This window comes from Alternaria rosae (genome assembly GCF_020736505.1).
Source record: "Alternaria rosae strain MPI-PUGE-AT-0040 chromosome Unknown BKA58scaffold_3, whole genome shotgun sequence".
Classification (NCBI taxonomy): domain Eukaryota; kingdom Fungi; phylum Ascomycota; class Dothideomycetes; order Pleosporales; family Pleosporaceae; genus Alternaria; species Alternaria rosae.
The window spans coordinates 1,626,379-1,649,028 of record NW_025763572.1 but is presented as its reverse complement, the minus strand read 5'-3'; the positions used below and the strand labels follow the sequence as shown (position 1 = coordinate 1,649,028).

At 53.7% G+C, this 22,650-nt stretch overlaps 9 protein-coding genes across 9 annotated transcripts; 4 read left to right on the top strand and 5 right to left on the bottom strand.

Annotated features, from left to right (window-relative positions):
• Positions 1 to 406: 406 nt before the first annotated feature.
• BKA58DRAFT_125920 (uncharacterized protein) lies at positions 407 to 2,101 on the top strand. Its single transcript, XM_046164280.1, has 2 exons — positions 407 to 1,050; positions 1,101 to 2,101. The coding sequence occupies exons 1-2, from the start codon at positions 682 to 684 to the stop codon at positions 1,956 to 1,958; spliced, it is 1,227 nt and encodes a 408-aa protein (XP_046027634.1). The 5' UTR covers positions 407 to 681; the 3' UTR covers positions 1,959 to 2,101.
• A 1-nt stretch (position 2,102) lies between these two features.
• On the bottom strand, positions 2,103 to 5,028 carry BKA58DRAFT_125798 (mitochondrial inner-membrane-bound regulator-domain-containing protein). The gene is made up of 3 exons (XM_046164276.1): positions 4,046 to 5,028; positions 3,687 to 3,997; positions 2,103 to 3,638 (listed from the first exon to the last, which is right to left on the bottom strand). Exons 1-3 carry the CDS (start codon positions 4,944 to 4,946, stop codon positions 2,181 to 2,183), a joined length of 2,670 nt encoding a protein of 889 aa, XP_046027633.1. The 5' UTR covers positions 4,947 to 5,028; the 3' UTR covers positions 2,103 to 2,180.
• Position 5,029: 1 nt separating this feature from the next.
• Positions 5,030 to 6,494, bottom strand: BKA58DRAFT_125797 (N-terminal C2 in EEIG1 and EHBP1 proteins-domain-containing protein). Its single transcript, XM_046164275.1, has 4 exons — positions 6,299 to 6,494; positions 6,226 to 6,249; positions 5,662 to 6,178; positions 5,030 to 5,615 (listed from the first exon to the last, which is right to left on the bottom strand). The coding sequence occupies exons 1-4, from the start codon at positions 6,365 to 6,367 to the stop codon at positions 5,146 to 5,148; spliced, it is 1,080 nt and encodes a 359-aa protein (XP_046027632.1). The 5' UTR covers positions 6,368 to 6,494; the 3' UTR covers positions 5,030 to 5,145.
• On the top strand, positions 6,256 to 8,384 carry BKA58DRAFT_125872 (tRNA-specific adenosine deaminase). The gene is made up of 3 exons (XM_046164278.1): positions 6,256 to 6,747; positions 6,808 to 6,835; positions 7,084 to 8,384. The coding sequence occupies exons 1-3, from the start codon at positions 6,606 to 6,608 to the stop codon at positions 8,171 to 8,173; spliced, it is 1,260 nt and encodes a 419-aa protein (XP_046027631.1). The 5' UTR covers positions 6,256 to 6,605; the 3' UTR covers positions 8,174 to 8,384.
• On the bottom strand, positions 8,187 to 9,754 carry BKA58DRAFT_125827 (uncharacterized protein). The gene is made up of 3 exons (XM_046164277.1): positions 9,396 to 9,754; positions 8,687 to 9,311; positions 8,187 to 8,639 (listed from the first exon to the last, which is right to left on the bottom strand). The coding sequence occupies exons 1-3, from the start codon at positions 9,657 to 9,659 to the stop codon at positions 8,200 to 8,202; spliced, it is 1,329 nt and encodes a 442-aa protein (XP_046027630.1). The 5' UTR covers positions 9,660 to 9,754; the 3' UTR covers positions 8,187 to 8,199.
• A 760-nt stretch (positions 9,755 to 10,514) lies between these two features.
• Positions 10,515 to 12,733, bottom strand: BKA58DRAFT_380228 (Pal1 cell morphology protein-domain-containing protein). The gene is made up of 2 exons (XM_046169887.1): positions 12,363 to 12,733; positions 10,515 to 12,162 (listed from the first exon to the last, which is right to left on the bottom strand). The coding sequence occupies exons 1-2, from the start codon at positions 12,498 to 12,500 to the stop codon at positions 10,963 to 10,965; spliced, it is 1,338 nt and encodes a 445-aa protein (XP_046027629.1). The 5' UTR covers positions 12,501 to 12,733; the 3' UTR covers positions 10,515 to 10,962.
• Positions 12,734 to 13,369: 636 nt separating this feature from the next.
• BKA58DRAFT_380226 (SOH1-domain-containing protein) lies at positions 13,370 to 14,709 on the top strand. The gene is made up of 3 exons (XM_046169886.1): positions 13,370 to 13,936; positions 14,002 to 14,135; positions 14,186 to 14,709. Exons 1-3 carry the CDS (start codon positions 13,868 to 13,870, stop codon positions 14,322 to 14,324), a joined length of 342 nt encoding a protein of 113 aa, XP_046027628.1. The 5' UTR covers positions 13,370 to 13,867; the 3' UTR covers positions 14,325 to 14,709.
• A 374-nt stretch (positions 14,710 to 15,083) lies between these two features.
• On the top strand, positions 15,084 to 17,503 carry BKA58DRAFT_310925 (rab-GTPase-TBC domain-containing protein; the record flags this gene model as incomplete). Its single annotated transcript, XM_046167314.1, has 4 exons — positions 15,084 to 15,221; positions 15,272 to 15,430; positions 15,501 to 15,997; positions 16,045 to 17,503. The coding sequence occupies 4 exons, from the start codon at positions 15,084 to 15,086 to the stop codon at positions 17,501 to 17,503; spliced, it is 2,253 nt and encodes a 750-aa protein (XP_046027627.1).
• A 1,757-nt stretch (positions 17,504 to 19,260) lies between these two features.
• Positions 19,261 to 22,396, bottom strand: BKA58DRAFT_380219 (uncharacterized protein). The gene has a single exon (XM_046169885.1). The coding sequence runs from the start codon at positions 22,304 to 22,306 to the stop codon at positions 19,430 to 19,432; it is 2,877 nt and encodes a 958-aa protein (XP_046027626.1). The 5' UTR covers positions 22,307 to 22,396; the 3' UTR covers positions 19,261 to 19,429.
• Between the last annotated feature and the right edge of the window lie 254 nt (positions 22,397 to 22,650).

Sequence of the window (22,650 nt, the reverse complement as noted above, 5' to 3'; positions counted from 1 at the left end):
GTGCACAGAAACTGTGGCTGCATCTTATCGTGCTATCTTATCTGTGGAGCTGCCTCGGAACTTTGACGAACCCGTGGGTTCTCTAGCTCGAGACGCGTCGTACTACAGTCGCGGTGGTCTACTCACTGCAAAGCGACATGAACATGGCTAGGAAGATGTGAATCAATCATCGTCCACGTGTCCTAGTCGTAGATTACTCGTCGAGGTGACTCTGCTGGCGGCAACAGCAATGTGTAAAGTGCAGAGATGATGTCCTTCACGCCACGCGTTCTTTGAGAGCCCCAACAAGTGTCGTTCGACGCGTAATTCGATGCAAACGAACAACGATGGCAGAGTAGGATAGGGGAATAGAATTGGAGCATCTCCAAGCCATGACAACTTTGTGCTGTGCTAGTCCAGGCGCCATCCCGCCTTCTCGCCAAGCTGGACCCTGACATGCCACCCAATCGCGTCGCCTAGCGCCTCTGATGCGACTTCCCCAACCACGACGCGACTGCTCCCACACCATCATCCTCACTCCAATTCTGTTTTGATTTGTCTTTCCTAACTCTAAATACGATACAGAAAGACGCATTACTATTTTGTGGCTACACTTTCGTCCCCACATCACAACAGCGCATCCCTGCGCGTCATTCGTCCCGTCTCAACGCGTCGCAATATCCGTCAAGTCGCAAAGACAACATGAGCTCCACAACACCGCAGAGGCCAAACATGACCGCTCAGTATACCCCCTCCAAGACACCCTCGCGACGCGTGCTTGGAGATCTCACCCCAAAGGCCATAAATACGCCCTCAACCCCTCATGGACAGTCTGAAGTTGCTCGAGCCCAAAGCCCGCTCAAGCAGGTTACTACGCACACCCCGACCAATCCTGTCGGCAAGGAAAACCTCATGACACCCCAGACCAACTCAAACAGCAAGAAGAGGGGCATAGAAGAGGTCGATGGCGCTGAGGCCGTTGAGAGTGTGAAGATGCTTGCTCACGCCCGCAACGAGAGTCTTCCTACCGCTGGCGTGCGCCTAACCGCCGATGCGGTGCAGAAGCATACGGTAAGCTATACACAATACTGACGCGTCTTCACACCACTGACATTTTAAAGGAGAACAATCCTATTGGCCTCGCAGATCCTGGATCTCCCACTGAGCGCGCTACACCAACACCCTCACCCGAACCAGAGCCGATACAAGCCTCTCAGAAAAGCAATCAGTCTTTCTCCGACCTTCTCAACTACGAGCTGTGTGCCAGCCAGAAGAGCGAACATGGAGAACGTGTAGCTATGCCAGCGGCTGCCCCCGCATCAGCACCCGTGGAAGGAAAGAGAAAATCGCGTGCCGAGCAGTTGCGCACGCGTCTCAAGTTTGGATTATACAAGATCAAGACAAACCAAGTCACGAAACGCGATGCGGACATTATTGGACCCTACGAAGCTCGCGCCTCTTACTCGTCGGACGCGATCAACGCGTCGAGATCAACAGCCATGACAACCTCGCGCGAATCTCTCGGCGAATACCGCGTACCCAACATCACCATATCGTCCCCACGACGCGATCAAGGGCCTGTCTTCGTGAGGGCTAACCTAGACCCCTTCCATCCAATTTCCAAACTCGGTCCTGCACCCGTTCAGTTCGCCGTACCCCAAGGCAACATGCCCGCGTCATCGCGCATGGTGCCCGGCTATGCGTTCTCATCATCACCACCCGGGTCTCAACTGCCCCACTCAGTAGCCCCCGATCAACTCTCATCGCCTGTGCGACCCAGGAATTACTATCCGCCGCACTCCGACTCAAGAATACGAATGGACGAGCACGATGCAGAGCCCATCAACGTGCAGGAAGAGAACCCGCACTACAGGCTTCAAAGACTGAAGCAACAACACTACAGTCTGGCTGGCAGTGTCGGCGGTGTCAAGAGCGATGCCGCAGAAGGCCTGCTACAACTCATGCAAGATACACGGTAGATACCTCGAGTACAAACATGGACACATTAGTACTTGTTGATCCGTGGTTTTTGAAATCGCCAGACTTTGGCCTAATCAATTCTTACGAAATCATTATTCGCACGAACAGCATATTCCACAGTGATGTTTTTGACGTGACACTCCATGAGATGAGTGCTAGCAATTCAGCAACATAGCCAAATTTGTGATGAAAGCTGCTTTGAAGAGTTGAATTGTATGGTACTACAAAGTGCGGACATTGTCGCTTTCCGCAACTGAGTCGTCAGATCGTGACTCCATCTCTCCCTCTACCGGCTGCTCTTCCACCACATCATCAGCGGCTTCCGCGTTCTCTTTCGCCTCAATATCACCTTTGATGTCAGGATACTCCCCAACACGCTCAACGAGATCATTCGCCGGCTCAATGCTCTGCTCGTCCATGGCTTGAGGTCGCTCGCCCGACAGTTCCATTCTTTTCGCCTTCCGTTCACTGTTCATATCGCGTGGGCGGATTATTCGAGACGCAGGCAGTGTCTGCTTACTCGCATCAGTGATCAAGTCTGCCATATCGAAACACCTCTCCACGAAGGCTTTCATCGCACTTTCGTCGCGCAACTCTGTATCGCCATGGCCACTGTAATGTGCAGTGAGCGCGCCGCCCTTTGCACCGAGCTTGCCAGACTGTACAGTATTGTACGAAATAGCTACACCGAACAGGTCCCCAATCACCGGTTGCCGGAACTGGATACCAGAGAAGTGATACGTAACGGTGCGCATGCCCTTTTCCTCGCTCGAGAATCCAGGTATGGTCCACTTGGGGATCTTGATGCGGAGAGGTGGCGCAGTGAGGCGGCCGCCACTCTCAATGTTTTCTGTTACGGCATCAACCCATGCCTGCACATTCTCATCGTTGTGGTCCTTGACGTTGAAGCTGAGGTTTGCCCGGCGCTGAAATCGTATATCTACGGCCTTGTCTGGAAGCAGAACATCGTGAATCCGTTGATCGAAGCTGAGTGCGAGTTTGCGGAGAGTGGCTTTGGCGCCACTACGACCGGTGCGCATTTGGATCCTGAGGTTAGGAAATACCTGGCCTGGCTCGTGCTCAAGGTCAGGTCTGAATTGGTAGTGCAAAGATGGTGTTTGCAAGCGCGAAATGACAGAAATATTGGGTGATGTGAAGACACTGTTCAGTCCTGGGAATGTTGATACAAAAGGTGACTTGGACGTTTCGGAAAGAGCAGCTTCCACTACTCGGCTGGGATCCATGTCTTCGAGAGGGAATAGAACCTGGCCGAATTCGGCGGAGACATCGAACACCGGCTCCGGTATCCAATTGCTCAACTCGTGTTGAGGCAATGACACAGCAGAAGCGGGTCGCAGGATGGTCCCTAGAGTCCGGTTCACGAGGCCGTGGAGTGTTGTTTTTGGGACTTTTGCGGGTTTCTCGGCCTTGGTTTCGGCAGATTCAGGCTCAGTGAGCCGCATGATAGGCATTGATAGACGCCCCAACTCTCGTTTGCGATACTTGTATTCCAAGGAATCGTGTTCGGTAAGGACTGGCGACAAGAACGCTGTGCTCTCGGCATGTCCCAACTTCTGAGTGTCAAAGGTACGCTCAGCTGAATCCTTAAAAGGCAAAAACCTGATCAGTGTCCGTTTTGCCTCTTCTATAGAGCTCACATCGAAGCCTCTGATTACCAACTAAAAAAGTCAGTTAGATTATGAACGGTTTACAGAGTTCGTGCATACCATGGTCTTGCCGACAGCCTCGATACTCGTGCGAGTCAGAGCCGAGACGACGTCAAAGTCTTTCTGCGTATAAAACAGGGTTACCAGATTGGACTTTGAATTCAACGCAACAGGACCATTTGCCAGCTGGCGTAGATAGTTGTTCAGGTTCATCCGCTTCATTTCCGTGTGTTGAAAGGCTTCCTCGATATCATTGGCAGCGTACTCTGCTGTCGTCTTATCGGATGTGATACGGAGGGCGTGATGCGGTTTGTACATGTCGAGTCTCACTCGCCGGGTCCGTCGGATCTTGTCAAAAAGGGTGTCTTTGTCTACGCCATGTTAGCGGGATTTACAATGAAGGACGCTAGAGTACGTACCACCAGCCTTAAGTAGCATCGACTGCCACGGTTGCAGAGAAAGCTCTAGCTCTCCGGGTGACTCGATCTCTTCCAAGAGTACGAGGTTCCAGACATCCCTCATAATGCGATCAACAAGCAGCTGCTTGCTGACGTTCTTACGGTAGCCCGTGATCTTGACATGACGATCAACGCCAGGCAGGCGTTGGGTTATAGGTGTAGTACCTGGCTGCCATTCTGATCGCTCCACCGATCGCTTCTGGTCTCCTGATTTATCCTTCCGTTTGATGCTGTCGATCACTCCCTGGTTAACCTTCTCTTGCCGTATATTCTTTGCGACCGCGTAGAAGATTGTCAACTGCTGTTGCGTGAAGCCTTTCAAGAGGGTCTTTCTCAGCTTGACAAATGTAGTCTGCTTGACGTAGTGCGGCTCATTGGGGTCGCCATTGTTGTTCGGTCGCAAGGTCTCGATCTGTTTGTATATTTCTTCCGGCGCGAGCGTTTTCCCTTCTTCCTCGAGTGAGGCAACAATGTCTGGGACCTCGAGAGGTTCGGAGATTTCGACTACTTCGGCATCTTCGGAGGCTTCGGTGGTTGTGGTAGGTTCTCTTTGTGCTGTTTCCCCGACTTCCCTCAGAACCAAGATATCGGCATCGTCACCCAACCGCTTGACGCCCAAATTCTGTGAAGTTTCTCGTAGAATCTTATGCCCCTTCCTCTTCCTCAAGCGATTGATCGGCGTCACTTGTTTTGTGATCTTCAGGGTCGGTCGTTGCTCGTCTTCAGCATCATCGCGGCGGCGTGCAGATGCAGAAAAGTTGGCTCGAGACGGTGGGCGAGGAAAAGCGTGCAGCCGCCGTCGGGCAATTTGCGCTTCACATCGGAGGCATACAAATGCACTAGAGGTCCGGGGTGCAAGCATGAAGGAGGACGAAGCGGGGGAAAAGTGCAATGATGATGGCTGCGACGGGCTCGGAAAGTGCGATGCGTGCTCCAACTTTCGTGACCGCCTAATTCTGCCATCGCGCTTTCGCGTGTGAGGCGCGTCATAGTGCGACGCATTACTTCAGAGTTCAAGATCAAATGTAGGAATTCGTATTTCAGCTGTACCTTTTGGTACTTCAGGTTGGACGACGCCAGCTGCAAAGATCTTCGCGCAGATCAAACTCATCTACTTCATGGTGTGGACGATGTCGCTTGCGCGCTGCCTCTGCCTTCATCTGTGATGCCTGCTGCTCCAAACTTCCCCGGCCCCGCACGTTAGGCGAGTGATTCGATTTCATATCTCCGGGGCGCAGCGTCTCATGTGACTTGCGATGAGCGGTGCTACCGCCGCGCATGTGACCCTGCTCGCTCTCACTCACAGAGCTGCTGCTGTCGCCCGCTGCGAATCGCAAGGGCTGAGCTCGTGGCTGCTGGGAGTATGGTTTCTCGCGGTCGCCCCATCCGTCTCCGCCAGCGAATATGTCTTCGATGCATTCGTCTGCCTTGAGCTCGCCGGGTTGTGCGGACCAGTATGCGGCGAGGGTGCGTCTGTACATGTCTTGGAGTTCGCCGGCTTCGCGAGATTTGCTCGTCAGGGAGGGCGCGGCTGTGGGCGTTAGCACGAGCTTAGTCTATAGTTTAGAGTGTCCTACCTCCGTGGTCCTCAAGTTCGGCCTGCTCCCCCGCCATGATACCAGCAATGCCACTGAAGACCTGCGCCGTCTTCAAGGCTGGCGCAACAAAGTTCTTGTCGCCTTCCGTCTGCTTCATATAGATTCCGACTTTGAGCGTGCTGTTGATCTTGCTGTCTTGCATGAGGTACCTCCTCGTGACGCCTGGTTCCTCGCCCGCGATCGTGGCCATCTCGCTCTGCTCCACGTACTCGGCCAGATTGAGCTTGACAGTCCCTAACGTGATGCGCTCGCCTCTTCCCGAGCCTCTGCCATATTCTTGCACGACCTCCAACTCGACAAAACACTCCTGCAGCATGCCATTCTTGTCGACGGTGAGACGGACGGGGAGGGTGATGTCGTAGTTGTAGGCGACTTTGTGGTCTTTGACTTGGCAGCTATCTGTGCGACCGCGATGCTCGGCGGCCGTCGAGTGGGAGAGGTGCCATTTTATAAATGATGTGCCAGAAACGAGTGGTACATTGTTGAGGTCGATTATCTGCTGTCGTCAGAGTGTGGTCGTAGGCCTTTGTGTGGATAGCTCACTCGCAGGTGTAGATCAAATTTCGGCTGCGCAAATGTCAGCCCGTGTAACGTTGAGGTACTGGCCCAGTCTTACTCGTCGGTTCTTGGGTACTGTGATTGTGAGTGTCTGAGTCGCGAATGCGACGGTGCGGCGCACGGCCATTGCTCACCAAACGCTTGCATGTTGAAAAGAGAAGAGTAGGAACAAGGCGATACGGGGAGGTGAAGGATTCTGGATCTCACTCGCGCTGAGCGTGTGACAGGGTTCTTTGTGACTGAGTAGCAGGAGCGATGCTCTGTGACCGCGAAGGTAACAATGGACCCTGACGTGCCTGGCTCCCCGAACGCTCCGAGCCCCAACTCCGCCCTCGCTCCTTCACCCACCACCTCGCTTCACTGTCATGGCTGCAGACGCAAATGCAGATGCCATCGCAGACTGCGTGCTCCGGGCCTTTGCCCAGCTACCTGAAAAGAGGAAGCCGAGACCCCGCCACGATGGCGCAAGGGAATGGGTACCCCTCGCCGGAATCGTCTTATCTAAAGGTAATCGCTCACTTGCTTCCGGAAGGAGCTATAGTTGCTCATGCTCATGACCTAGTCAAGGTGGCACTCTGTCATGCGTATCATTAGGGTGAGCCATTTCCATCAGCCGACCTCCGAAGAGTGTCTCTTCAACGGGTATCGTGTAGTCCAGTAATTTACCGGATGTGACACCACGCATACACTTCAGACAGCAGGGGCAACAACGCCCCACCAAGGAAGCGAAGCTCCTGCATCGCTATGAACTTAGAATGCTCGAACATACTACGATATTCCAGCTGAAGTTATTGACATGCGGATAAGTCCATGGACAGCGGACACCAGCTGAACCTCTCTTAGAACTGGCATGAAATGTCTCCCCTCCAACAAATTACTCCTCGCACACGGCAACATCCTCCACGACTGGCACGCCGAAGTCGTAGCGCTCCGAGCCTTCAACCGCTACCTTCTAGACGAATGCATCATCGTCTCGACGCCGCCTTATCCAACATCCGACTTCCTTCGACGGTCGTCGCCTGACGAACATTCCGAAAGTCTACGCCAGCCATTCACTATCCGAGAGGATGTGTCCATTCACATCTATTGCTCTGAAGCTCCCTGTGGAGATGCCAGTATGGAACTCACCATGGCTGCGCAGGACGATGCAACGCCCTGGACTAGTGCACCACCAACTCTATCTACCGCATCTGATGCAGTTGACCAAGTAGAGTCTTTGGCTCTTCGAGGTCGATCGAACTTCGCACTTCTAGGCATTGTCCGCGCAAAGCCTTCGCGACCTGACGCCCCGCCTACGCTGAGCAAATCTTGCACCGACAAATTGGCAGTCAGACAAGCTACCTCCTTGCTGTCATCAACATCATCTCTACTAATTAGTCCTCGGAATGCTTACTTGGAGACTTTGGTTCTACCAGATTCTCAATATGTACCACAAGCATGCGAGCGCGCCTTCTCCTCCTCTGGTCGACTCAAGAGTCTCGATCCAAAGCATATCACCAAGTGGAAAGGCGGCTATCGTTTCCAACCGTTCAATATCCTTCCAACAACCCGCGAGTTCACGTGGTCGCGCCGCGCATTATCTGCTACCGAAAAAGCGGTGCCTAGTAATCTCTCCGCTGTATGGACGCCGGGCTGGCAGGAGACTCTGATCGGCGGTGTGCTGCAGGGTCGGAAACAACTAGACCCTAGGGGAGCAAGTAGGATATGTCGGAAAGGACTATGGATGGAAGCTCTTCGGTTAGCCGGATTACTTGGCGGAGCAGTGGCGGCTAGTGAGGCGCTTCGCATGAGGAAGTATGCGGACCTGAAGACGTCTCAAGAGGTGCATGAGAGGAGCAAAGTCAAAGATGATATACGCAAAGTACTGAAGGGGTGGATAAGAAACACTGGGGATGATCATTTCTCCCTAGATGCCCCAACGCCAGCGTCCTAGAAGCATACTAAGATATCGAATGGATTTCAGATATCTCTAATACCATCTGTGCTCTCACGAAACGTGCCCCATGCACCAGTCCTCGCTCCCCACCGATCACTCACTATCTCCAGCACGCTCACCATCTCAACACCTCGCTTCGTCCCTTTCCCTCCAGAATTACTGTAGTACACTTTCGCGTCCATCCTCCGTCTCGGTAACCGACTCACCAACACCTCCATATCTGTGTACCGTCCTAGTAAATGGATCAAACTCGGTACAACATCGTTACTCGCGAAGATGGAAGGTGGAAGTGGTGGCTCTCGCCGCTGTTGCGGAGGTAGAGGGCCTAGCTGATTCTGTGGTATAGGGCGTTTAGGCGAGGAAGCGCGTGGAGGAAGAGCTGGGTTTACGAAGAGAGTGTGGAGTGCGTGGGCTTGTGTTAGGTTTGAGAGAGAGGCAAGAAAGGTGGTTGCCACTTCATTTGCTGGAAATGGTCAGTAAGTGCTGGGGCTGGGGTGTGATAGTACATACCTTGTATATAGTCTTTCTTCAACAAAGGGTTTAGGACTTGAGTGAGGTTGTCGATTAGTACGATCTTGATAGGCCCCGGTTCAACCTCCGCATCTATGTCTTCTGCTACTTTGATCCGCGTTGGCTCTGGGTTCTGTACAAGCTGCGCTGCTATGGGGTCGGTGACGTCTGAATCGAATAACATCTCCTCGTCGTCTTCTTCGTCTTCGCTATCCGCGACATAAGTTCGCTTCACTGGTACTTTCTCGATGGGCGTCTTCCTCTGCACAGGCTCCTCAGTGGGTAGGGTCGCTTCCTTCTCTTCAGTAATTGAAGCACTTTCAACATCCTTCTTCTTTTCGATCCCATCCCGGATCTCACCAATGGCCTCTCTCACACCAACGAAATCGAAAACTCGCATAATTTTGACACGGTCCAGTACCTTTGCTGCTAGATCCTCGGTTGTAGCTCCAGGCCCCAGATTCAGTGAGGTACGTAGTGACGCCTGAAGATCTGGTCGCTGAGATAGTTGGGCGACAATTAACGTGTAAAGTCGTAGTACATCGAAGTTGCCTGTGGTATCAACAACGGCAGCCGTCGAGTTTTCATATTGAAGAAGAGAGCTCGCAAGCAGCGTACAGCAGATCTAAAAGCGTTAATTGATTGCTCTTTAGCCTGTGGACTTCTTTGCAATATGTTGTTGTATGACATCCACAGTTGTGATACTCACCTCACCCCCACCCGCCCCAGCTTCTCCACTGACCCCCACAACTCTTCCGTTCTGTATTCCACTGCCGAAAGCGTCGTTCAAGCTCTTCACTCTGGTTTGTAGTACGTCCTTTCCAACGCCGTGCTTGTGCTGAAGATTGACATTGCATACGCTCTCCAGCAGCTCGTCAAGGTCTTGGTCGCCGATTAATTGGGATGCGAGCAAGGGCTCTGCCGGTCTTGCCGATATACTTAACCCATCAAGAGCTAGTTGAGCGGTAGCCATATCGCCATTTGGTGTATGATGTTGAGACACAGAACGGTGAGTGTAACGGTGCAGGCTTATCGGAACCGCATTCCGGAAGAGAAGCGCTAGCGCGAGATGGAATGGAGGAAGGTGCAACCTTCGTTAGAAACGTTCAATTCTACGGTTCATTCAACTTGGACAGAAATCGACAGACAACAAAACCGACGTAGCTACCAAAGCCAACTGCATCTAGAAATGTCTGCGGCATTGCCTAAGACTAGACGCATCGTTGTCTCGATGCGCCAGGCCGTGATCATAGAAGAGCAGCACCCGCGATTCCACGCTTCTTCACATACTAAGGGATGCATTCATGTCATGTATTAGCTTTACAAAATCCGGAGCCTATGTATGCACTACATACTCAACCCAAAACTGAGGCACCGATCAACGCCTATCAGCTCGCAGATACGTATCGCAGCTAACCTCTTCCACCGCAACGGACCACCCAATTGACTAGCCGACACTAGGCATATATCTCGCCGAAACGTGGCACCGAAGATCTTACTGGAGAATTACGGTGGTGGCTTGCGATCCAAACTTCCGCGTCGCGCCGCCGATCTTAGTGCTGGCGTCGTGGCGTGCGGCTGAGAGCATTGATATCGGCGATAAATCTCAGGTCATGTGCCAGGGGCAAAGCAGCTGCGCCGTCGAGGTCTGCTCCTCAAGTATTGGGCAGTGAGCTCAAGTGTGGGGTTTTGGGCGACAGGAACGCGTCAAGGACGATCCTGGCGGGCACCAGGAACAGTCGGATGCCCCTGAACATCCAGCGGGTCTAGATGGCGATCAGAGGAGGCAAATAAACGGCGTCACATGTCTGGTAATTCAAATGATATGGTATCTTAATGTTTGCAAATTTTGATTCCTAGCTACACATTCTACGCCTCGCATCCCCAAAGCATCGCAAACTTGATGTGTTGTAAGAGCTATGCAAGTAGCCCAATTTCTGCGCATTGAAAGAAAAAGTGACTCGATTGAAAAAAGATTGAAACTGGGGATTGAAGAAGGGAGAGCCTTCTTTGTCTTGTTGAAGCATGCCTGAGTTCTGTTACACATGAGTGGTATCCAGACCTTGTGCTTTCAAGCCCCAACGACTCCAGCGCCAGACGGAAGGAAAGTGTATGCCCCGATGGTAGGTGTGTGACGATAGGAGAAATAAGCTGGCTGCAGTCGTCGCCTTGGCGCGATGTACACCGTGTCTTTTATGTCCTTCGAGATGGATTTGAGCCGCTCAGAGGGAAGATGAGTGAAGTGGTCGAATCATTTCAACCATGCCTGTGAATTCTCAAGCTGGACGTCGACGTCCGCCCTTGAGGGACTTGACGCGGTTGAGGAACCCACCGCTGGGCTTAGCCTCGCCTGTGGGAGATCCTACGCTGTCGGTGGTGATGGACCGTTGCAGCGCAGCGCCCCGAGGTGGTGAAGGTCCGCCCTCGTTGGTCTTAATGGCTGCGCCCTTGGCGTCGTAGGCCTTGTCGTAGTCGTCACTGAAGAATGGGTTCTGCTCTGTGGCCTTGGTCTGCGAGATGGCTCCGGCGCTGTAGGGGCCGCTTGGACTGGTGGCAGCTCCATAACGTGCGTCGGGCGAAGTGATGCGTGGGCCGTCACCGTAACGACGGGGCTGAGAAATGCCGCGGAATCGCTGGGCGATGGACTTCTTGCGACCGAGACCGCCATCAGCTAGTTGCTTCTGCCTCTGAGCATCGGACTCTTCTTGGATCGCTTTGCGGGAAGCCGGGGCGCCCTCGAGGAAGGTAGATGTTCCAAGACCATGGGTCTGCTCGCCGTGTACAATGTCTTGTCGACCTTTTGCGCTGAACTCTGCGGCCACTGGGGCTGGCTTCTTCCACTCAGTCTCGGCACCGGCAAAGTCGGTGAAGCCCTCGGCACCCCTGCCATGGATCCTGTCAAGATCGATCTTTGTGTTCAACGGTCCAGAACCACCCAGAGTGTTATTGGCTGAACCAACGGGGAAGGCATGCATGGGTGCGCGCTGGTCCTTCTTGCGGTTGCGGTGGGGTTGCACAGCGTCGTAGGGCCCATCGTGGTGGATCATGCTAGGTCCGTAGATGCCAGTCACATCGAGTTTGTCAATGAGATCAAGACCTTGCGGCCTGCGGACTTTCTTGCCGCCAGATTTGCTGTCCTTGCCGTCTTTAGCACGCTCTTCGCGCTCCTTGCGGCGCTCCCTGCGCCTGCGCTCTTCACGCGGGTCGAGAGAGCCTCGGTCGATGATGGAGGATTCGGAGTTGCGTCGGGGGCGGCGGTTCTCGCGGCGTTCGGGGCTGTTGAGCTGGGGAGGGCGCGACGAGCTGGGAGGTCCCCGTGGTCGAGAGCCTCCGCGAGAAGCTTCCCGCATGCGCTGTCTCTCCTCTTCGGAGCGCGAGGGACGGTGGCCTGCACGGGGATCGGTGCCGCTGCGGGCAGGGGCAGGTCGTGGCGGGGGAGCTCGCTTCTTATCGGCGTCGTCAATGGTGAGGTTGGCCTGGGTAAGGGCAGGATAGTCAGCAAACTGCATCACAAAGCGCCTGAAGCGGTCCATGTTGATGGCTCAATGGCGGTGGTGGCGGCTAGAAACTGCACCGCATTTTACTACAGCGTGCAGAGTGCGCGGCTTGCACGACGTGACGGCTGCCAGCGCCGTCACGGCACGGGCGATTGGCCTGCAAAGGGGGGTAAACGTACAAAGAGCTCTTCGGCGGCAAAGCCGAAGTTTGATTTCTTGGGAGAGTCCTTCATGGTGGCCGACATGTCAACGAGGTCTCTGGATGCCTCCTTGTTAAACTCGGCCTCGAAGGTAGATATAAAGGGATTGCGCGACATTGGTCTGCTGCCCGAGCTCGAGCGGTTGGCACTGGCGGGCGAGGGGAAACCGGGAGAGGCAGCGCGGCGGAAGGGGTTGTTGGAGGAGAGGTTGAGCTGCAGGCCTGGCGAGGGTCGCCTTTCTGTAGATAAGCAATATGATCAGCGGCGCGTCCTATTTCGTCACAGCCCAAGTCTCGGTGAAACAGGCAAATTCAGGAGCAGCCTTACCTGGCATTGACGGCTCTGCAAACATGATGCCGTCTGCTGCTCACAACCCTGCTGGGCGGCCCAATCAAACACTGGCGCCGCGGGAGACGACAGGCGTGCTTTGTGCAACTGCTGGCTGGTGACGCACGGCAGGCAATCCTGTTCCTGCGCACCTCGCCTACAGCAGAAGCAGCAATAGGGGCGCGGTTTTTGCTAAGACTGGCGGTACCGATACTGCTGTGTTTCGCGCTGAGGATAGACAGGCCCCGTTGGCGGGCAGACGACAGGCGGGCGGGGCGCGTGTTTGATGGGCTGGTGTTTGAGGCCCGTTAGTAGTCTATGCAACGCCTATGGAATACAGGACAGCAATGCGCGGGGGCTGGGCGTGGGTGAGTGGTGAGGGAGGAAAGCAAAAGCAGGTGATGGTGATGGTGACGGTGACGGCAATGGCAGTGATTAATGCACAGGAGGCAGGAGGCGGGAGCAGAGGTAGTAGTAGGCCGTCGAAGGCAAGAGCGGCCTAGCTAGGCTTTTAGAGGGCACTGGGCTGGGCCTCGTGTTTACCGCAACCGCAAAACCGTGGGTGCGTGGTTCCGTGGCGCCGTCTGTCTGTGATTCGAGCGCCCGATCACGAGCTTCCTAAACCGCACCTGGGCAGCCACTTTGGCCCGGAAAAGACTGTCTAGACGGCAACTCAGGGTGCCAATCCGCTACGCTGTGGAGTCAAGGCTCGAGCTGCACGTGCGCGCCAACGCAAGGGACACTGGACCTCGATGTGCATCGCTTTTGGCTGCGCTGAACGCCCTCGGATTGTGTCGACCGCCTGCATAGTGCGCTCGCAGAGCATGATACACGTCTGGTAGAGACGTCCTCAACGAATCCTAAAACACCGCCTCTCCCTTGCCATCACCGCCTGTTGCCATCACGACTGCGTACACTCCGTCCGCGTCCATCGTCTACGACAAGCTCATCAACCCTGCCGTCCTTGCACCTGTTTGTGCAAGTGCGCGATCCTTAGCCCGCCTCACATACCCAACTGGATTAGCTGCCGACTCTGCGCAACCTGGCAATTGCGGGGAAGACCCTGAACTGCTTTTCTTCAGCCTCAGCGTGACCTGCAAGCGCCGCTCTCATCGCGACTCTGCACCGTCAGCTGTCAAACGTCCGAGACTCCAGCCATGGCCCACCAGACGGCGCAACATGTCCCGGGCGTGGGAGGCTACTCGCGCTTTGAGCTCGAGCTCGAGGTCCGCAATTCCCCTATACTGCGTCGTCATTAGCCCCTGTTTGACCTTCATTAACACGCGCCTAGTTTGTCCAGTGCCTTGCCAATCCCGTCTATCTCAACTACCTGGCCCAGCAAAAGACGCTCGACAAGCCCGAGTTCGTCGCATACCTCGGCTACCTGCAGTACTTCAAAGACCCAAAGTACACCAGATTCTTACAGTATGTTCGCCGCCTCTCACACCGCCTGCTTACTGACCCCGTCGGCGCAGTCACCCCGGCCCCACGCTGCGTGCACTGGAGTTGCTGCAGCAGGAGCGTTTCCGCCAGGACATTCTGGCCCCAGGCCTCATGGACAGGCTCGTCATTGAGGGCCAGCGGAACGCCGTGCCCCCAGCGAAGAAAGAGTGAGCCGTGCCGAGCAAAAACACTGTCGATCATCGCGAGTTCGCTTGGTCGCTGCCAAGCAACTCCGTCGATGCCGACATTCCCAGGCCGACATGTGGGCAGCTGAGAACCAAGAGCCAAGTTTGGTTCAATAGGCCAGAACTCGTTCTCGTTCCTGTTTCATCCCTCGTACGAATAGTCTGCGCCACACGGCGTATGCGACTTCCCGCGCGCTGCCATTGGCATTCAGCCGAAGATGCCTGTATCGTGAACTAAATCGTTCTCTTATCCACATGCGATCCCGTTCTTAGCGAACGTAGCGCGCGATGCATTTAGAAAACCTAGAAACTTACCACGAACGAAGCTATTGACAGTGTTAGACGCTATTGTCCGATGCTACACAGTACCGTTATCGTATCCGTATCATGATTTTACCGTGACGTCGTGTTCTATTCTCGTTTCCTCTGGCAACCGACCAAACTCGCAGCAGACCCTGACACTGACTATAGATCTGACCCAGCAACGTGTTTGCAAGCAGCACCCTAGCTGACGCGCTTGTGATATTCCATCCGAGTATCCCATGGTTGCAACCTTGGAAGTCATGCCTCATGTGCCACGTGACATCGTCGTCGGCTCGAGCTGCCCCGCCGCGCGCTATTGCATCACGGCGCCGAGCTACCAGCAGGGTGCTTGGGTTGCCGACACAGTACTCACACCCCTCTTTGTAATTTTCCACCATGCGCTCCGTATCTGAAGCTGAGTGTGTCATGTCTGTCCTTTCCCATGGTCCCAATTCTGACATCACATAGAAAGCACTGGCGGCAGCTCGACGACTTCCACTCCCTGACTGACCTCAAGATCCACGTATCTGCGCACAAGGAACCCCAGATTACCGCAGGACTCCGCTCCGTCTGCTGGAAGGTACGGTCCGACCTACCCCTCTTCTCCTCAATCGCTCATAGCAAGGTTAGATCTTTCTTGTCTTCAAGACGCTTGACCGCTCGTCATGGCCTACCCATCTCAGCCATGCGCGCAAGACATACGAGTCCCTGCGATCGCACCACCTCCGCGCCATACATAATCCAGACGAATTCGAGTCTTCTGTAGACCCATTGAGCGAACTATCAGAGGTGTGTGCACCCACGACCGGCCGCCGCCATCGAGACATGTCGCTTATTGACAAGTACTAAGCGTTAAAAGTCACCATGGGTAGCCCTCCGCGCTGACGAAGAACTTCGCGCCGAGATATTCCAGGATATCGAGCGATGTATGCCCGACAATGTATACTTCCGCCAGCCCGCGACGCAGACCATGATGTTGGATATACTGTTCGTGTGGTGCAAGATGCATCCTGACATAGGATATCGCCAAGGCATGCACGAAATACTTGCGCCGCTGCTGTGGGTCGTGGAAAGAGATGCCATAGATGTTGCCGGTCAGGAGACTGGCGCAATGGACCACACTCTGGCCGAGATGCTCGACTCTGGATACATTGAGCATGACACACATATGCTTTTCTCCATTATCATGCAGACAGCCAAGTCTTTCTACGCGCCGGCCGAGACTGGATCTATAACCAAAGACACACCAATGCTTGCGCGGAGTTCCAGGATCTTTGAGGGCAATCTACCAAAGGTGGACCCAGAACTCTATACCCATCTTGTCAAGCTTGAGATTGTGCCCCAGATTTTCCTCCTGTAAGTCACTATGCGTACTCGAGCCAGGCTTCCCTAATATGCACTAGACGTTGGATACGCCTTCTTTTCGGACGAGAGTTCTCACTCGATGCCGTATTTGACGTGTGGGACGCCCTGTTCGCCATAGACTCTACTCTAGAGCTTGTCGATATGGTCTCGTTAGCCATGCTGCTGCGCATACGGTGGGAGCTGATGGCAGCTGATACGAACGAAGCCTTTGCACTCCTTTTGCGATACCCTGAACCCGCTGCACCGCCATACACATTCATCAAAGACGCGCTATATCTCCGTGATCATCTTACTCCACTCGGTGGGGCAGAGATTATTACACGATATGGTAAGCAAGCGCCCCTTATCGAGCCTGTATCAAAACCACCTGTCCGCGAACCATCGCCATCTCCGTCATTCGTCTCGAGTCGAACGCGACATAGCATCGGATCGCCAAGAAGCTTTGTGACCCAACAGGGCGCTGGTTTCGAGGCCTTGATACAGGGTGCGGCGAAAAATGTACTGGATCGCGGATCGCAGTGGGGTGTCGGGAAGGCTCTGCGAGATGCAGTGGGCGAAGTAAGGAAGAATGTTGAGGCTTATCAGTCAGGAACAACCTCTGGCCAGTCGACACCGCGTTCTGGAGGAAGGGAGTTCCGGAAGCCTGGCCAACTAGGCACACCTGGTGCCAATGGACGACCAAGTCTCGAAAGGGTACACTCTGTGAACACATTCAAGAAGATGGAAGAGCTGGATCGCAGGAATAAGAGTCTCGCTAAAATGTTGGAAGTTGCCGTCGGTGATCTGTGGGAGTATCACAGAGAGCGCGACGAAGCACAAAAGGCGAGAGAAGGCGATGAGAGAGGCAAAGAAGCTATGGAGGCACTCAGCCTTGCCATCGCGAAAGTGCAATTCGTGCAAGTCTATCTTGAAGACTCTTCTCTACCGCTTCCTATCGACGAAGCAACGGAACAGGCATCTACTGCACAGGCTGCGATTAGCTTATCTTCTCCGCCTCCTCAATCCCCTGTGTCGCCGAAACAGGCACCAATCGTACCACCCATTTCTTTAGGTACGACGTCTCAGTCGAATACCCCGTCGACAACAGCTTCTAAGAACCCTTCTCCTGCCGTTTCCCGTCCGACCTCACCACCCGCGCGTACATTGTCACCTCCGTCAAAGCTTGCTTCGACTCTCTCTCCACCGTCGCGACCACATCTTACGTCCTCAAATTTCTCTTGGATGCTTGGTGAAGATTCAGCATCTTCCAACTTCGCCTCCGGTGCCGCCCATTCCACCTTCTCATCTGACGAAAAGAGACGCATGAAGGGCAAAGGCTTCTTATTCGGAGATGATACGGATGATGAGGGTAGCATCAAGGACGGGAAGAAAGGGAACTCCAACAGCAAAGGTGGAACAAAGAGCAGCAAGAACGCCAAAGGAAAGCATGCGGCTGAGAGCGAAGTAGAAGAGGAGGTGATCGATCTTGCCAATATGGGAAAAAGAGGTGTGATCTGAACATCGACAAAGGTCTCAGTCTGTCTGCTACAGTCGTGTGGGCAGACCTGAAGGCTGCGTAACAGCTCCAGTCATCAATGATCTGGCAGGCTGCTTACGTTGGATCCTCACAGTATGGCTATCCCATCATTTCAGATCTCCGGCGAACCGGAGACTAAACTCAGCATCCGCGCCGGGACAGGAGCTCTGTTACAAAGGAAACAATAGCGTAACGACATACCTCTGCTTCATAACCTTCTTACGTCACGCCCATACACCCCTAGGTGTCTACAGCGTGTTTGCATCCTGTGGCACACGCGCCCGCTCACGCCCCACCCGGCAAGCTCACACACTAGCTCCCCACGTAACTTGCTCAAATGAGGTTACGTGCTGCGCCAATACCTCATCCAACCGCTCGAGTCGCCACCACAGTCACTACCTACAGCACTTTCTTTCCATGATTCGCTAAATAACGTGCCGGCCCCGCCTAAATAGCGAACTTGGAAAAGAGCCCGAGCCGTAGCGCACGATCTATTGGTAAGTGCGGCTATCAGTGTCGCATCTTACCCTTCTGGAAATGGTATGTCACCGAACCTTGGAAGTCAGGGACATAAAAGGCGTGCCCCGCTTCTGCCCCTCCACCTGCTTCCTCTCTCACCAGCAAACGATCAAAGTAACAGAACGACACCACTCTTTCAACTACACAACCACTTTCAACCTCTCCAAACAACCATCAACATGAAGGGCGGCTGCGGAAACTCTGGATGCACTTGCGCCGACTGCGGCTGCGCTCCCGGAGCTTGCAACTGCAACTGTACGTCACTTTGCCCTCACCCTTCCACCAGCTCGCGTGGCGCAACGGACGTTACTCTCCCATAGAATCACTTTACTAACAAATGGTAGAAACTCATTCTTTCTACCACCAGCACCATCGACATGTGGCACGGCAATTTTCGATTCGACACCTGTCCTTATCACGTAACGATTTCATATCCACATACGACAAGCGACTGAAACGCCATCGACCCACACCATCATTTGAACACCACAGCACATGGACTGGAATATGGGATGCAGAAACGAGTAACAAACAAATACAAATGGCTTAGGCATATCAACTGGGACAACGTGTTTGTGCATGTATATTGTGATCAAGTGCTTGACCTGCAAGTCATCCTACGAGTGTCTCTTAATCTCCACTGGCCAGACGTGCTCACTTTGGTAAACAAAGGCCCAAACCGCCCCACGCATCTACGACTCAAAAACCTCATGTGTTGCTGCCCTTTGCATGCTTTCAGTCCTTCTCGATTTACAATTGCCCGACTGTCACCGTCTTCCCACATATGAAACACGATGTCGCCAAAATGAGGGCGTTTGAGTGCATTGTTCTGCATAATTTCGCCCCACTGTACGCTGATAGCGCGCGCAGTTTAGAGAAGCACCGACGTGGAAAGGGTGCTGAAGCTTCGTGAGGAAGCTGCGTACGGGATAGTAGCAATGATATACTTTTTTCCTCCTTCTCTTTTGATCGGTGAGCAGAGGAAGGACGAATGCATAGCTAATCAGGCTGTGTAATGTTGGTTTGTTGGCGCATGATGTAACGCACTTTCATAGTCATATATCTAGAAGAAGGGCTTGTTGCAGCTCCACGGGATGCTCATAGATGTCGATCGTGTGTTCATCGCATGTGCGTCGCAGTTCTCTGCGTTCGTGGTTGGTATGTCTCAATATACGAGTATTTCAGACGCGCCTTTTCATATACTCAAAGGGAAGCACAACGATGACATGTATGTGTATTTTTGTTATCCAAACAACGTAACATAAAGATTCTGGGGTATCAATACAAAAAACGATGGTGATTCAACACCGACTAAGCAAAAGGTCCTGACAAACTCTGTCTGAACGCAAACATACGTCTAAGCTGTGCAACGGATGCATAATCTGCGCCTAACAGAAACTCAGCTCGTCTTGACTGTCATCATCGCTGTCCACTACCATGCCTTGACGTGACTTCATCCACTGTGTGCATGCTTGGATGGACTGGCGAGCGCTTGTTCGTTTGCGGAGAGGAAGACGAGGTCGAGCGGGTGTCCTACCGAGTTCGTCGCGCTCAGATGCGTCGCCGTCGTCGTAGCCGGCAAGAACGGTCGGGAGAGAACGACGTGTGCGCGTGCGCTCCGATGGGCGAGTGTTTGTTTGGGCAGTCTTGGTGAGCACACTCTCCACCGACACTGGTGAATCCTCTGAATCATCCCGCGAGGAACTGGACGCTTTTGTGTCACTATCGCTGACCCCAAGCGCTGGCTCCGCATAGACAGGTCTTCTGAGATTGCGCAGTCCGCTTTCAAGTGATGTTCTGGAACGTTGTGTGCGAGATCGAGAGGTAGATGGATAGGACTCTTGTTTCGGGCGTCGAGATCGTCTGGGACCGACGTGCTTCTCTTTAGGAAGTTCAGAGTAGTACTTGAATGGTGGGGTACCGGGTGGTGTTAAATGCATTCGCTTCGTGGGTATGACGACCTTTGGCGATGGTGCGCGAATGCGTTTTCCGAGTGAAGATGTGGAAACCCGCGGTCTCTTTTTGATAGGCGACGATTGTGGTATTCGGTTGTCGTCGTAGTCGAGAGCCGTGACTTCCCACACTGGTGTATCTGGTATGCCATTAGGGAGTCCATCTTCAATATCAGATGCTTCTGTCTTCTCGTCTTCAGACTGTGCTGGAGTTGGCAAGAGCTCCAATGCTCGAACTGGCTCTTCTATCTGGCGCTTGATGTTCTGCCTTGCGAATGGTGTGCAGGTGACCCATTCGCCAATGCCCTCCTCCCATCTGAAGCCGCCACCGACCGTGGGCGACTCATTCTTCTGTGGCGAATGCATAATGACCAGACGGCCTTGCGTATGCATCATCTTCTCAATGTCACGAACGTAGGCCATATGCTCAGCATCGCCAGTGCCATGGGCAAAGTCTCTGGCTGACTCCAGTGCGAGCCGCTTCAATGTCCATAGCTTGTGTGGTAGTCTACAACCGGAACTCGAGGTTAGCGCTGTGACGAGTCGCTGTAGTTGATTGAAACCATCGTCCTTCCAAATGCGCCCCGTACCGCGTGCGGTCGAAGAGATTAAAGCTGGAATAGTTGAAAATATTGATGCGAGGTTGACAATGTTTGATGAATATTGGGTTACTACCCAATTGACAAGTTCAATAGAGGTGGAGGGATCGAGTGATGTCTTGCCCAGGTTCTCAGGCCCTCCGAGATGCACCAGATACGATGCAAATATGATCCAGATAGCGCGTTGAGCCATGAGTTGAACATCATCCGACTCCGGTCCAAGAAGCTTCAGCTCATCCCTGATGTCTTCACGGGCAGATAAAGCGATGACAACAGTATCTAGCACCGATGTGACTCTCTGTACGATCTCTTTCCCTGCAGGGTCTTCGCGACTACTGTTGACCAAAGCAATGCTGCACAAGACAGTGAGTAGGCTGGAGAACGTAGTGTCCAGCGCGCGTCGAAGTTCCTCTCGAGACGATGGTACGAATCGTCTTGACACAGGTCCAGTAATTTCATCTTCTAACAGTCGTGCATCTGGTAATCCCATACTTACCAAGGTGACCGTTTCGAAAAACCGGTAAGCGCTTGCAAGTGTCCGACGGTCGTTCACGGTAATCGTTCGAACAAGTCGGTCCCAGACCGGGCGCATGGTGTCGGTCGCGAGCCATTCAAGAGGCAGAATTTCGAAGGCGACCATGTGTTCTAGCAGATCGTAGAGCAAGCGATAACGTCCTGTGTGGTGGACAAAACTCTTCACGGAATACAGATAAGGCGACTTTTGAGGGTCGAACAAGTCCGCTCGCGTGTTGATGGGTATAGACACAGACTCCAGGAGCGGTGCATATGCTAGAAGCAACCTCTCAGCTTCATCCCAAGCAGAGGAGTTTAAACAGTGCGTGACAAGAAGCACTACGTTGTCCAGACCAAGAACCTCATCTGTTATAGCATCGCATACCAATGTTGTGGCATGCGCTCGGACAACGCTTTTGAAGGGCCGCCAACCTCGGCCATGTTCTTGCTCGAACTGTGTCTCGAGGTGTTCGTAGATCTCATTGGCAACGTCCCTACCCTCCTCCTCTCCATCTTCTTCCAGCTTGTCCAACTTGGCGAAATGCTCTTCGAGTTCGATGTAGGCCGGCAGCCTTCTCAAGCAAGCACCCATGAGCGACCTTGTGCCCTTCCATCTGGCTTCACCGCCCGTTGTGGTTGATTGTAGGATGTTCGCGAAGGCTTCAGATAGTCCCTGCGTGAGCTTGCGGATCTCGCCAGGGACATGTATCGCTGGCGGATATATCGGAGCTAGAAGAGGGCCCTTAATCTTGGAGTACTTGCGCAGCGGCGAGATCGGGATCTGTGGGCTGCTGTGCAACTGTCCGCCCATTCTCGAAATCAGAGGCGTGAATGCGATCTCACCTGGCCGAGAGACAACGTCCCTGCCCGTGCCAGAACCATTCCTCTGCAGAGCCGGTGCTCTCCCTCGGCCACGGCCACCGTACGTTGTCTTCTTGCCCGTCCCTGCCTTCGCGCCGGGCCGCCAGTCTGGATCTCTAGCCTTCTCGAAGCCTCGGGGCTTATTCGCTGGGCGGGTGAAGTTGGTCGTCTTCTGCGGAGAGCCTTTGATCGCAAAGGCAGAGGAGGCATTGCGCGATTCGGCGCTGACAGTACGTGGTCGCTCAAGCTCTTTGCGCAGCTTCGCGAGTTTGGATGAGAGCGGGCGTAGCAGGCGATTGCATCGTGAAGTCGTCCATGGCAGCGTGTCGTCGGTCGACATCACAGTAAATATGTCGTTTAATGCATATAGAAGCAATGCTCGCAGGTGAACAACCGTGATACGTTATGCCAATGCTATGTTGTCGTGTCGATGTTTGTTTGTTTGTTTGACCAACATCGGCGGTCGGCGTTAAGGGTCCAGACGCGCTGCTGTCTCCGCGTCCAGACACTGCTTTCACTCGCGCAGCACCAATTTCGCACACATGTTCAAGAGCCATGCAATTGCTGGTCTATCATAATGCGACTGCGCATTTTGCAATTCAAATGGAAACTCGTAGTAGGACGGATGTTGGGACTCGATTTGCTCACTGTGTCCCATCGATACGCACACCTAGTGAGCGAACC

What these genes read in the sequence shown, in the direction of transcription:
- BKA58DRAFT_125920 (XM_046164280.1), top strand. Translation starts at nt 682, where the DNA reads ATGAGCTCCACAACACCGCAGAGGCCAAACATGACCGCTCAGTATACC. An exon ending in ATGCGGTGCAGAAGCATACG is followed by an intron (nt 1,051 to 1,100) that starts GTAAGCTATACA and finishes GACATTTTAAAG; the next exon opens with GAGAACAATCCTATTGGCCT.
- BKA58DRAFT_125798 (XM_046164276.1), bottom strand. Translation starts at nt 4,946, where the DNA reads ATGCTTGCACCCCGGACCTCTAGTGCATTTGTATGCCTCCGATGTGAA. An exon ending in GATGCTACTTAAGGCTGGTG is followed by an intron (nt 3,998 to 4,045) that starts GTACGTACTCTA and finishes AACATGGCGTAG; the next exon opens with ACAAAGACACCCTTTTTGAC. An exon ending in AGGCTGTCGGCAAGACCATG is followed by an intron (nt 3,639 to 3,686) that starts GTATGCACGAAC and finishes TGACTTTTTTAG; the next exon opens with TTGGTAATCAGAGGCTTCGA.
- BKA58DRAFT_125797 (XM_046164275.1), bottom strand. Translation starts at nt 6,367, where the DNA reads ATGGCCGTGCGCCGCACCGTCGCATTCGCGACTCAGACACTCACAATC. An exon ending in AATTTGATCTACACCTGCGA is followed by an intron (nt 6,179 to 6,225) that starts GTGAGCTATCCA and finishes TGACGACAGCAG; the next exon opens with ATAATCGACCTCAACAATGT. An exon ending in CGAACTTGAGGACCACGGAG is followed by an intron (nt 5,616 to 5,661) that starts GTAGGACACTCT and finishes TAACGCCCACAG; the next exon opens with CCGCGCCCTCCCTGACGAGC.
- BKA58DRAFT_125872 (XM_046164278.1), top strand. Translation starts at nt 6,606, where the DNA reads ATGGCTGCAGACGCAAATGCAGATGCCATCGCAGACTGCGTGCTCCGG. An exon ending in CGGAATCGTCTTATCTAAAG is followed by an intron (nt 6,748 to 6,807) that starts GTAATCGCTCAC and finishes GACCTAGTCAAG; the next exon opens with GTGGCACTCTGTCATGCGTA. An exon ending in CTGTCATGCGTATCATTAGG is followed by an intron (nt 6,836 to 7,083) that starts GTGAGCCATTTC and finishes AACCTCTCTTAG; the next exon opens with AACTGGCATGAAATGTCTCC.
- BKA58DRAFT_125827 (XM_046164277.1), bottom strand. Translation starts at nt 9,659, where the DNA reads ATGGCTACCGCTCAACTAGCTCTTGATGGGTTAAGTATATCGGCAAGA. An exon ending in CTGGGGCGGGTGGGGGTGAG is followed by an intron (nt 9,312 to 9,395) that starts GTGAGTATCACA and finishes TAACGCTTTTAG; the next exon opens with ATCTGCTGTACGCTGCTTGC. An exon ending in GAAGAAAGACTATATACAAG is followed by an intron (nt 8,640 to 8,686) that starts GTATGTACTATC and finishes GACCATTTCCAG; the next exon opens with CAAATGAAGTGGCAACCACC.
- BKA58DRAFT_380228 (XM_046169887.1), bottom strand. Translation starts at nt 12,500, where the DNA reads ATGTCGCGCAATCCCTTTATATCTACCTTCGAGGCCGAGTTTAACAAG. An exon ending in TTGCCGCCGAAGAGCTCTTT is followed by an intron (nt 12,163 to 12,362) that starts GTACGTTTACCC and finishes GCCCTTACCCAG; the next exon opens with GCCAACCTCACCATTGACGA.
- BKA58DRAFT_380226 (XM_046169886.1), top strand. Translation starts at nt 13,868, where the DNA reads ATGGCCCACCAGACGGCGCAACATGTCCCGGGCGTGGGAGGCTACTCG. An exon ending in GCTTTGAGCTCGAGCTCGAG is followed by an intron (nt 13,937 to 14,001) that starts GTCCGCAATTCC and finishes ACACGCGCCTAG; the next exon opens with TTTGTCCAGTGCCTTGCCAA. An exon ending in AAGTACACCAGATTCTTACA is followed by an intron (nt 14,136 to 14,185) that starts GTATGTTCGCCG and finishes CCGTCGGCGCAG; the next exon opens with TCACCCCGGCCCCACGCTGC.
- BKA58DRAFT_380219 (XM_046169885.1), bottom strand. Translation starts at nt 22,306, where the DNA reads ATGTCGACCGACGACACGCTGCCATGGACGACTTCACGATGCAATCGC.